Genomic DNA, 12533 nt, shown 5'->3' with positions numbered 1-12533 from the left:
GACAAGAGCCTGAGCCAACGTGGTACCTGAATGAACCTCCCCGTGGATGGCATGTGTAGGCCAAAGAAGACTGACTAAAAGGATTAACTGCATAGTGACAAGCCCTGAGTAGAAGGGCAAGGTCCTCTTGACTAATCCTCGGGTGACCCTGATTTTAAGTTCACTGTTATCCTTTTATTTTGGACTCTGCTACCCTGGAAGGGGTAGGATTCAAACATGCCATAGCTGGAGGGGCAGCATCCAACAATAAGGAGCTGCAGCTGGGTGCACAAGGGAGTGTGTGTGTGGGGGGGGTTGCCTAGGCAACCTGCTTACAGGGCTCGATCCTAATATCATTATTTTATTGTAGCCACAGACACACACACATAGATGACAGGTTCCTGCTCCAAATAAACTTACAATGTAAACAACAGATTTACTATTGTCTTCCATGTGACTAATTTCATGAGTCATATGAGTAAAGATTGCACAATCAGGCCCTCAGTCTTTTCTGACAAAGAAACAATTAAGATTTTTGAAACTCCTATAAAATCACAACTGGAAACAATCAGCCACCGAAGTGGACATTTCAATTATGCAGACACCATAAAGGCAGCCAGTCGGGCCCAAAATATTTACATGCAAAAGCATACCCGAATGAAAGATAGGATTGCCTAGAGGTTACAGTGTGAGATTGGGAGGCCAGACGCTTGTGTTCTGTTTCTGGCAACCCCTGACTTGCTAAGTAGCTTTGGGCAACTCACTGTCTCCATTTACCCATACATAAAACGTGTATAACAAGCAGCTATTTATTTATGTTGAGGGGAATATCTGGATCTATTGACCAGATATTGATTGAGGAAAACATGAACACAGTGGTCCAGACTGATCCCCAGTGTATTCTGTGGAGCTCCTGAACTAACATAATGTTGGCTTGTCACTAGTCTCACAAACATGGGGCATGTCGAGAAGGGGGTGGCAGTAGTGAATTTGCCAGGAGCTCCCTCTTCGGCTTCCTCTTCTTCCAGACTGTGGAAAGGTTAGGAGCTCTTTTAGAGATAAGAACGGAAGAAAGATAGGCACTTTACCCTGTAATACTGATACCCTTTAAATTCCAACCAGAGCAGTCTCCTCCTCTTCCCCACTGGAGGGAATTTGATAGTCACTTAGTGTAATTTATCTCTCTCCATGAATACTGCGTGCACACACATAAGTGGAACCAAATTCAGAGAGGAAAAGCAGGACATTTGCTCAGCCCTGCTTCACTGTGCCCTTCCTTTCTGTCTCTATCATACATATTTTGAAGGGCAGCACCAATAATCATAATCCTGTTATCTTTTAATGCCTTCCTTATCTCATCATCAAATTTCATTCCACTGTCTGTCCTGCAGAGAAGGTGCATAGTGCACTAACATTATAAGTCCTCTAATCCTTCTGTTATTTCAATCCAAATTGATTCATTATGGCTCTCTTGCGCTGACAAGTGCAATTCCTTCCACTATACATTTTCACTGACATACAAAACTACACCTCCGGCTTCCTTTCTCCTCTGTTATTCCAGGATATCAGGTGGCATTGAAATCTGAATTCATTCAGGTCTTTCATGCTACTGTGACTCTTGCTTTGTGCATAACACTATAAGAATTTTTAACTTATATTTCAGAGTTTCAAATATTTTACTTGCAATATTACTCTAGCCAGAATCTAGAAAAGCAAAAATATTGCATGAGGTTCTGGCTACTCAGGGGACAGGTAATGTGATATGGACCCTTTCATCAAGAAGACCCCAATTCTGGAAAGCATTCCTATTCAGGACAGTACTTATGCATGTATAACTTTAAGCATGTGCTTAAGTCCCACTGAAATAAAAATTTTGCAGATGACACAAACTTATTTAGGTCAGTGACGACTGTGAGGCACTTCAGAGGGACTTAATGCAGTTGGTGAACAAGCAACACAAAGCAGATAAAATTCAATGCACAGGATAATGCACATCTAAAAGATTAATCTGAATTACTCCTTCACATTAGCAGGCTCTATATTAACCGTAACAGTGCAGGACAAAGACATGTGGATCATTATAGACAGCTTAATTAAGACCTGTACTCAATGTGCAGCAGTGTTCAAAGGTAACCAAGATATTACGATTTGTAAAGAACAGTATAGAAAATATTGAAAATATTATGCAAATCAATGGTTTGCTCACACCTGGAATAATATGTTTTGTTTCAGTCACCATATCTTCAAAGGATATAGCAGAAATAAAAAGGGTCAGAGAGAGATGACAAAAACTATGAGAGGCTTGCAAAGATTTGTGTATGAGGAAAGACTGAAAGACTCAGACTTTAGAGAGGAAATAAGTAAGAGGGGACATGATAAATACATACAAAATAACAAATGGTGCAGAGAAGAAAAAATGGGTGCTTGTACTTACCCTTTCTCATAATAAAAGAATCAGGGGACATCCAATGAGAGTGAAAGTTAACATATTTAAATTGGTAAAATTACACACACATACACTGGCATAATTAACCTGTAGAATGCACTGCCACTAGATATTATTGTGGCCAAGAACTTAATAAGATTCAACAATAAATTATATATTTACAGTAACTCCTCACTTAATGTCATCCCGGTTAACATTGTTTCATTGTGACGTCGCTGATCTGTTAGACTCATTTAAAGTTGCGTAATGTTTGCTTATAACATTGTTTGGCCATGGGGGTTTGGAACCAGGCTGGGCCGACAGCCCCCCATCAGCTGCCCTCCACCCCCATCCCCACCAGTGCCTCCCGCTCGGCGGTGGCCCCACGGATCAGCAACTCCCACATCCCTCCACGTGCCTCCTGCCTGCAGCAATTAGCTGTTTCAGGAGGCTGGTGGGGAGGGGGAGGAGCGAGGACAGGGTGCGCTTGGCGGGAGGCGGTGGAACAGGGCCGGGAAGAGGCAAGGTGGGGGTGGAGTGGGGCGGGGTCTTGGGGGAAGGGGAGGAGTGGGGGTGGGCCTGGGGCAGAGCTGGGGGTTGAGCACCCCCCCAGCACTTTGGAAAGAACAGCAAGAGGAGCAGTCGGATGATCCACCCTCTTTCACCCTCTGACTCCACCACCTCAACCAAGCTTCACAATCATCATTGCTGAGTACAGTATTACATTGTTTTAAATTGTTTAAAAATTATACTGTATATGTATATAATGTCTTTTATCTGGCAAAAAAAAAATTCCCTGGAACCTAACCCTCCCCCTCATTTACATTAATTCTATGTATGGATAATCGTATGATATAAATCCTCATGTATTGGGGCATAACCCAACCTCTAAATGTCAGAAGGTTAGAAAAATACTTCTCCTGTGGACAAATTTTTCTATAAAATTGTCTAGTATAAGTTTTCTTGCACTTGCCTTCAAAGCACCTGGTACTGGCCAGTATCAAGAGGCAAGATACTTGACTAGGTGGAGCACAGACCTAATCAGGTACAGTATTCCTATGTAACTCTCTGTAGTACTGTGTCTCTGCTGAAACAACAATTTTCCTCTTTTAATGTAGTCTCATACAGACCACAGGGACATCATACATGTCAGAGGAATGTTTAAATAATGACCCGCTAGAAGAATTCTGTTCTGAGAAAGGACAGGCGATAGTGTTATGATGCCATCCAGTGGTAGTGTGTCATCAATGCTTCTAGCATGCATAATGACATGATGAGCCAGCCAACAGGAAGTGGGAGTATGAGCCTGGTTCCGGATGACAGGAGCCATGTGTAGGATATAGTCCTGGAGTTCCAAGAAGTGTCAGAGAAGTCAGATGACTGTAGCATCATACACCTGCTGACACAGAGGAAATTGTGACTATCAAGCAGCAGAAGAACATACAGCAGCAAATGTCTAAATAAAAGAAATAAGAAGAGGCAAAGCAGGAATGGAAGCACTGCAGCAGAGGATCATCTGCTTTCCTCAGGCCAGGCACAGAGGTTAACCTCAGGTATATTGATGTAAATCTGAATTTATTCCAATGGAGTTACTCTATACCACTATACCAGAGATCATGCTCCTAACTCACTTAGGTATTTTTGAACATTTTACCCCCCACCTCTCTTCTTTAAGGAGCTCTTTAGGTCAATATGCAACAGAAATTTCGGACAGTCACACATTCCCTGAAAGATTTAAGATTACACTGATTGGAGGAAAATACTGACAGAAAAGGGAATTAATGTTCATATTATAGCTCAGGACAAAAATCCTCAAAGCATGATAAATCAGTCAGCTGTTTTAATTGTAGTTGACTTTGATACAGAAGCCATGTAAATGACAGAGCCCTTCTATTGACTGTTAGAACAGGTATACAAGTATGATTGTCGTCATGCTCCAGTACCTAACCAATAGTGGAATTTAAAAAAGGAATGACAAAGCTGATTTTCAGGAGGGATAGGAGAGAGAAATACAGAGCTGCATTCATGCATTTTATGAGAAAAATTGCATAGCTGGTTTAAAAAATGTCTTTTTTGTGTCCTTGGTACTGGTGCTGTGCTTCTTGGGGCTACAGATGACAGTATTCTTCTATCCAACAGTATCCGCCCAAGACATGAGAAAAGGAAAGACCTACTTGAAGAACAAAGACACAAGTTAAAGTTGGTCTTGGGAAGAAGTGAATCACTTATGCAGATGTCGTACAAAAGGCAGATACTTCAAGCTTCATACGGGACATGACAACCCATAAACTATTGGTTGCGGGTTAAGCACCAAACCCAGCAACCTGGCATTTCTCTGGCTTAGATGGCAAACCCAGTATGTGGGTGTCTTCAACACCCTGAACTTGACCTTGACTGCAAATTTTAATCAAATGATTTCCATGCATGATCCCCAGCTGTGTAACACAATGGTGGAGGCATCTTGTTATTTTAAGGCCAGTGCTTTCTTTCAGTTAATAACCTCTGGGAAAGTCACTGTAGCTTATATCTGTCTTTCTTTTTTGCTTTGAAGAACAATATTAAATTTTCATAAATATAAAAACTACAGGGAAATACATTTAATAGTATTCTCTTTGTTTAAAAAAACTCAGTCAACCACGCTTTTCCAGAATGCCATTGTTGGACAACACTGAAGATAAAAACGTAGACATCCCAAAGGTCTTGTAGATCAGTGATGAGTCTTTCCCCCATGGGCCAGAATGATTCCAGTCCTTGTTGCCAAGTTCTAAGAAGCCATAATAAGAGGACAAAAGCCCCCAAAGTGCCTGAGATTCAGAGAGGCAGGACTGATGTCAAGTCATTTCTGATAATAGTGGCTTACACCAACATCTTCAGATTCTTATGTGGAAGGTACTGCAAAGAAAAAAGAGATTAAGATGTATCAACACATGTTGTTATATAAGATATTTTTTCAAAGAGCCCATTTTAATGGAGAAAAGTGGGAAGGGATGGATCTGATCACTGGTCCATCATGCCCTTTATCCAAATATGGATGTTTCAGAAGAAGGTGAACTGTGCCAACCACACAGTGCTGTATGTGAAAGGGAAATCCCTTCCTGACTCTGTGGTAATCAGTTTATACCATGAAGCATAAGGTTGGATTATACTTCTCTTAGAATGCCCAACAACTAAAGGGATCAGGTACCAAATGATGAATGGATGCCAGGATTAAGAAGTGTATGCCATGTTGAAAGTTTCTACTGGTTTGAGAAATATTCCCTATACTTAAAATAGGGCGTTTTACTGTAAGCTCTAATATCTTCAATTGTTTTAGAAATGACCCTCATAGAAAGATAGTGAGAAGCAGTGCTGGCCACAAAACTATTCAACCCTTTTTAAAATCCAGACACAGTATTTGACTTGCCAACCTTCTGCATCAGGGAGTTCCCTTTCCAGTTTCAATCAGTGTGTGACAGGAAGGTAATTCACAGCACAAAACAATAGTTTATCTAAATAAATATATGGAGATATACCTGTCTCATAGAACTGGAAGGGACCTTAGAAGGTCATCAAGTCCAGTCCCCTGCTTTCACAGCAGGACCAAGTAATATCCCTTATTTTTGCCCCAGATACCTAAATGGCCCCTTCAAGGATTGAACTCACAAGCCTGGGTTTAGCAGGCTAATGCTCAAACTATTAAGCTATCCCTCCCTCCTAAATATAGTCCTGGGGAAGGAAGCTGAGATTCAGATCTGAACTCTTTCAAAACTTGGACCTGTCTATATACAGAAGGAGTTTGACCTCTCAGAGATCGGCCCAAGTAGAAAGCTTAGCCTTGGATATTGAGAGTTCAGTGGCAGAAGGTTTTGAGATCTGCTGTTTCAGTTTGGATCTAACTCGTTGTTGAGCCTCAGATGAGGGGTGTCCATATGCAAATTGCATGCATTTAATTGTAGTGGCTAATTTACTTCTTCAAAAAAGTACTTAAGCATGTGCTGAAGTCCTATTTTGCTCAAACAGGTGCTAAAGTGCTTTGCTGAACTGGGGCCTTGGTCATTAATGACTGCCAGCATGGAGACCCAGAACACCGCAGTACGGCACTATTTTTCTACCTGCTGGTAGGAGGATCTTCTAGGAAAAGCTGTGTCGGATGTTACATTGCCTTTCCTCTTTCTGCAGGTCAGTCAAGAAACCATGGGACGGATTCATCCCAGGTACAATTTCACTAAGCCACTGGAGATATGGCAGGGAAAACTGTTCCCTGTTCTCTTCTCTGCTTCGTGTTGTGTGCGTGTTTGAGGCTGGTGGGAATGTTCTGGCAGTTCTGCTGAATGTGGAGAAGTTTTTATTTGGGGCAATCTCAGGAGGTCATTATTGGTTAGATCCTTTAGGTGACTAATATTCAGCATTGGGTGGGTCTGGTATTGTCTACTGTGGCTAGACTACAGGACAGCATGTTAACTTATTTGCCACTAAACAGTACACAACTCCACAAACCAAGAAGCTACCAGAGCTATAGTGGAGCCATAGTCTGGTCCATCACTGTGTCTAGCTTTTTGATGGCATAGTTAATAAAGAGGTTCAAGAGGTGCTCTGTCTTGTTCAACCCCCTGTCCTTTTTCAACAGAGGGCCACAGACTGTGTGGGTTGGGAGTGGGATGGGAAGGGACAAGATTTTGAGAGGCATAGAGTCATGCTCTGCAGGGTCTCCTTGTACACTGCATTGCTCCTCGTTCCCTGTCAATCATGCATGGGCCAGGGGAGGTGCAGGAACAGAGCTGGTGGATTCACCACTACACTAGGAAGCTTCTGCAGCCTCAGGACAGTAGTAATAATAACTAACGCTTATATGGCACTTTTTATCTGCAGATCTCCAAGCACTTTACCAAGGAGGTCAGTATCATTACTCCCATTTTACAGATGGGGAAATTGAGGCACAGAGAAGTGACATGCTTAAGGTCACCCAGAAGGCCGGTGACACCCAGGTCTCCTGACTCCCAGTCCAGTGCTTTTATACACTAGGCTACACTGTTTAGTAATGGCCATGAAATGGCCTGGAAAAAGATTCTTTCTCTTCGCCTCCACAGAGAAACCCAACTACTCAAAATGTGTGTTAAATGTCAGTACTTGGGGCATAGTGATGCTATTCTCAGGAGGGAGAGTACTGCCCTTTAAAAAGGTTTTCACCATGTTATCATGGATGAACAACTCTGGAAGCCTAACTTGACAGGGACACATTTACAGAGGTGGGATGGATAGAAAGCATCACACAGCACAAGTTCAAACTCAAAACCCTCAATGTACCTCAATAAAAAAAAATTAGATGCATTTCCTAGTAGTAGTGTCATATTTTCCTTTCTCTTTGCAATAAAGCTAAGTATACACAGGGTGGTAATATGTCTTTAAAAACACAATCAGAGCAGCTTCAGTTATGGAGTAACATAGCAGTAGCGATTTAGTTCAATATTGTCACAACTATGATTTCTAGAGCCCCTTTCCAGTGTACTGCAGTTGACCTCCAGGAGTTCTTCAAAACCACTAACCCAAGGCTCAGTCTACCGAGCTGTTCTTTAGAAATTTTAATTAAAGAGACTTTTCGTTCTGGTTCTGGCTGTAAACCAGACTACAGAGCTATGCACATGAATGGATGACAAGGTCAGCCAGGTTAGAATGCTTCTCTGATGCTGGAAGATTTCATTAGTCTCTCAGCAAGGAACACTGCGATGTCTTAACACTGTCTTGTGTGTGTAAGTCCAAATCCTGCCTTCAGATACACTCATATAAATCTGGAAAAACTCAGCTGATTTCAGTGGTTTTGATCTGGATTTATACCAGTGAAACAGAGAAGAATTTATTCCAGAATACAGTGTATACAATAAAGTAACTGATTCATTCATAATTATGGTGTTGTGGAGGGTGGAGTTACAAACCAAGACCTATGGAATTCAGGGGCATCTTATATTCAAGCTCTGATTCAGAAATTTGCAATGGCTTCAATCTTTGTGCTATACTGAATCAAGACCCTAGAACTGGATTTGAATGTTGCCACCTTAATTTATCTCGAACAGAGAGATGAGAAGAATGGAAACTTATTCTGGAGTTCATATGACATCAGCAGAATATAAGCAAGGTACTGAGACCTGAGGTTGATGGAGCCTTAGCATCATGCTCAAGTTCTGAAATGACATGTGGACTTCCATTCCCTGGGATGGTTAAGATCCAGGGCTGGACTCTGCATTAGTACTTGCTAGTTATCTGTAGGACAAGTCCTGTCCTGTCAAGTCCTGTTTTTTTTGTGTTTTTTGTGGGGTTTTTTTTGGGGGGGGGGAGGGGGAGGAGGGAAGGAGGGAATGTCCATATTCCCAGAAATATCTGTTCAGTGAGCCAAGTTCAGTCCTGGAATAAGACAGATGGAACTGCACTGACCTCACTGGGGGAAGGCCTGTTAATAGCAGTGCTTAATTTGGCCGAGTAGGTCCTATGCAGCTGCAGAACATTTCTGGATCCCTGAAAGGCCAGTTGAGACATGTCTGTTTGTGTTTCCATGAGGACTGCGTGATTGGGACCTTTGGGTCTATCATCAGCCCTGTATTTGAAGTGTATTGAGTGGTTCATCCCCGCTGGTAGCGAGAGAGTAGAGTTAAGTAGCAAGGCTTAGTACAGAAGTCAGTTGCCAGCGAACTCAGCCGGTGAATAGGAGCAGCAAACAGGGGAATTTAGAGAATGTGAAAGGTTTTCTTTCTCGGTACAGTTCTACATTCAGTACTGTGATGGAAACAATGGAACAACCTCAGGTCTCAGTACCTTGCTTATATTCTGCTGATGTCATATGAACTCCAGAATAAGTCTGCATTCTTCTCATCTCTCTGTTTGAGATAAATTAAGGTGGCAACATTCAAATCCAGTTCTAGGGTCATGTGAAGGTTCTGGAAACAAAGCGCTGGCTATAAGGGGGAAAGTTTTGATTTGGTGGAACATTACCCATAGAAGATGGACCAGAAGGGGCTGTATAGTTTGGATGGCCTACATTCAGAAGAAGAACCAACCATCTAGAGCAGGGGTTCTCAAACTGGGGGTTGGGACCCCTCAGGGGATCGCGAGGTCATCACATGGGGGGTCGTGAGCTGTCAACCTCCACCCCAAACCCCGCTTGCCTCCAGCATTTATAATGGTGTTAAATATATTAAAAAGTGTGTTTAGTTTATTAGGGGGTGTTGCAATGTGGTTGCGATGTGAAAGGGGCTTGCCAGTAAAAAAGTTTGAGACCCACTGTTCTAGAGCAGTGGTCTCCAAAGTGGGGTGCGTGCACCCCAGGGGGTGTGCAAGACTATCCCTGGGGGTGCGGCAGGAGGAGCGCCGCTGAAGGAGCACTGCTGGCACGGCGGCAGCAGTGCTCCCGGACCTTTGATTCTTCAGCGGCATGGCTCTCCCCGCTCCGTCTTCGGCAGCACGCCGCTGGCAGCTCTTTTTTTTTTTTTTTTTTGGTGCTTCCCTAAAGCTGGCCCTGGGGGTGCGCGATCCAAAAAGTTTGGAAACCACTGTTCTAGAGGACAGTCTGGGTAGAATATCCAGGAGGGCATTAAACTAACAACAAAACAGGAGGATGAAAAGTAGGAACAAATGAAAGCTCATGTGGTAGAAAATCCTGATGTCAAGAACAAAATTAATCAACCACTGAAGAGAAGAAATTTTTTATATGGCCTATATCCCAAAGCCAGAAGCCTGGGCAATAAACAAGAGGAATTGGAATTGCTCATTTATGAGCATTAATTTGATCTAGTTGGTATTACTGAAACTGGGTGGAAAGAGTCATATGAGTGGAATAAAGGGGACAGGAAGTGGCACTCATAAAAAATGTTATTACCTGTTTCCAAGTCACTGACAACTCAGAAGCAAATAATCTTGTGCTTCATATAAAAAACAAGATGGGATACTAGTTGGTGTCTGCTGCTGAGCACCAAATCACAATAGGGAACAGGATGACTGGCTCTTTAAGCACCTATCTAAAATGTGTAGGAAAACAAAGTTGCATTATCATGGAGGACTTTAACCTGAATGATATGTGCTGGAGGTCTCAGGCTGCCAGTACAATTCCCTCCCCCTCCCCCAACCTGGAATATTATAGATGACAATTTTTTAACTCCAAAAGTGTTGCATCCAACATGGGAGAGAATTCAACATTAAACCTCTTGACAGATAAAGAGGAAGTGATCACAGAATTAAAAGTTAGTGCTTGCTTAGGTGAAAGTGATCATGACTTGATTACATTTATTATGTGCAAACAGAATAAATCCCCAACCAGTAATATATATACTTGGTACTTTAAATCAGTGTCTCTCAATCTTTCCAGACTACTGAACCCCTTTCAGAAGTCTGATTTGTTTTGCATACCCACAAGTTTCACCTCACTTAAAAGCTACTTGCTTACAAAATCAGACATAAAAATACAAAAGTGTCACCACACACTATTACTGAAAAATTGCTTACTTTCTCATTTCTACCATATAATTATAAAATAAATCAGTTGGTATATAAATATTGTACTTACATTTCAGTACATAGATCAGTATAAACAAGTCATTGTCTGTATGACATTTTAATTTATGCGTACCCCTAGTAGAGAACTGTCGCTATAAAAGGGCAAATTTCACAAAGCTGAAAATAATTATGAGCCAAATCAAATGGGAGAAAGAATTTAAACAGAAAAATATGAATGATAATTGAGAGCTGTTTAAGAACATTTTACTAGATACTCAAAAAGCCACAATTCCAGAATTGGGAAAAAAGGCCATAATAATTAAAAAACAGGCTGGCTTAGAGGTAGTGAAAGCAAAAATAAAAATTAAAAACAATATAACAAATGAAAAAAGAAGTTGATAGCAATGAATAAAATTATAAGATAGAAACTGTAGAAAACCAATAAGGGATGCAAAAGGACACAGGGACACAGGGAGAATCTATTGCCAACAGAGTTAAGGACAGTCAGAAGGAAATTTTCAGTGTATCATGTAGCATGAATAAATGGAACCCTAACAATGGTATTGGTCCATTGCTAGCTGGAACTAGTAGAACTGACAATTGTAATGCAGAAAAGGCAGAAATGTTCAATAAATATTTATATTCTAACTAGAATATTTGAGAAAAAGCCAGATGATATATTCATATCAATTGAAGATGAAATATTTTCCACTCCAACAGTAGCTAAGGAAATGCTAGACAGTAACTATTAAAGTTAGACATTTTCAAATCAGCAGGTCCAGTTAAGCTGCATCCAAGAGTTTTTAAATGAGCTGGCTCAGGAGCAAGCTGGACCACTAATGTTGATTTTTAATATCTCTTAAAACTGGGGAAGTTCCAGAGGATTGGAAGAAAGCTAATGTTTTGACAAATAGCTTCAAAGGGTAACCAAGGTGACTTGAATTATTATAGATCTATCAGACTACATTGATCCCAAGTAAAATAATTGAATGGCTGATATGGGACTCAATTAACAAAGAATGAAAGGAGAGCAATATAATGAATGCCAATCAACATGGGTTTATGGAAAATAGATCATGTCAACCTAGCTTGATATCATAGTTGATAAGATTACAACCTAGGTTGACAAAGGTAATAGTGTTGACAGAAGCTGGTCCAATAAATGATACTTCATCCACCATGTCTGTCTAGATGCGTCTAGTAAGGCATTTGACTTGGTGCCACTGAAGCTAAACAAATTCAGACTAGAAGTAAAGAGCAGATTTTTAACAGTTAGGGTAAGGAACCACTGGGACAATTTATCAAGGGCTATGGTGGATTCCAGAATTTTTAAAATCAAGATTGGATGTTTTCTAAAAGGGATGCTCTAGCTCAATTACAGCTCTTGGATTTGAAGCAGGAATTAATCCAAGGAAGCCCCATGGGTGTTATGCAGTAGCTCTGATTAGATGATCAAAATGGTCTCTTCTGGCTTTAAAAATCTAAATCGATGGCACAGGCAGATATGGTGCACCACAATCTGGACCGTTAGCCTGGAGATTGTAAGATACGGATTGCATTTGTCAAAGAGCTTCCCAGTTATTGGGTTTTAAAAAAAGGGGTGTTAAACCAGTTTCAGTTAAACCTCTAGGGCTAGCGTGTCTAGTAACTCCCCTAACCCCAATCGCCTTTA

General features: G+C 41.3%; 1 protein-coding gene across 3 annotated transcripts in view; it reads right to left on the bottom strand.

Moving 5' to 3' along the window:
- Positions 1-4229: 4229 nt before the first annotated feature.
- The window catches only part of CIB2 (calcium and integrin binding family member 2), a 135588-nt gene continuing 127284 nt past the window's right edge, over positions 4230-12533 (bottom strand). For all 3 annotated transcript variants that reach the window (XM_073303557.2, XM_073303555.2, XM_073303556.1), the window contains one exon: positions 4230-5296. In XM_073303557.2, coding sequence (XP_073159658.1) covers positions 5275-5296 — 22 coding nt within the window. In that variant the 3' untranslated portion in view covers positions 4230-5274. The remainder of the gene's footprint in view (positions 5297-12533) is intronic.

The sequence above is a fragment of the Lepidochelys kempii genome, chromosome 10, assembly GCF_965140285.1.
Source record: "Lepidochelys kempii isolate rLepKem1 chromosome 10, rLepKem1.hap1, whole genome shotgun sequence".
In the NCBI taxonomy this organism is placed as follows: domain Eukaryota; kingdom Metazoa; phylum Chordata; order Testudines; family Cheloniidae; genus Lepidochelys; species Lepidochelys kempii.
Note: the sequence above shows the minus strand (reverse complement) of the source record. Positions and strands in the feature narration are given on the sequence as shown.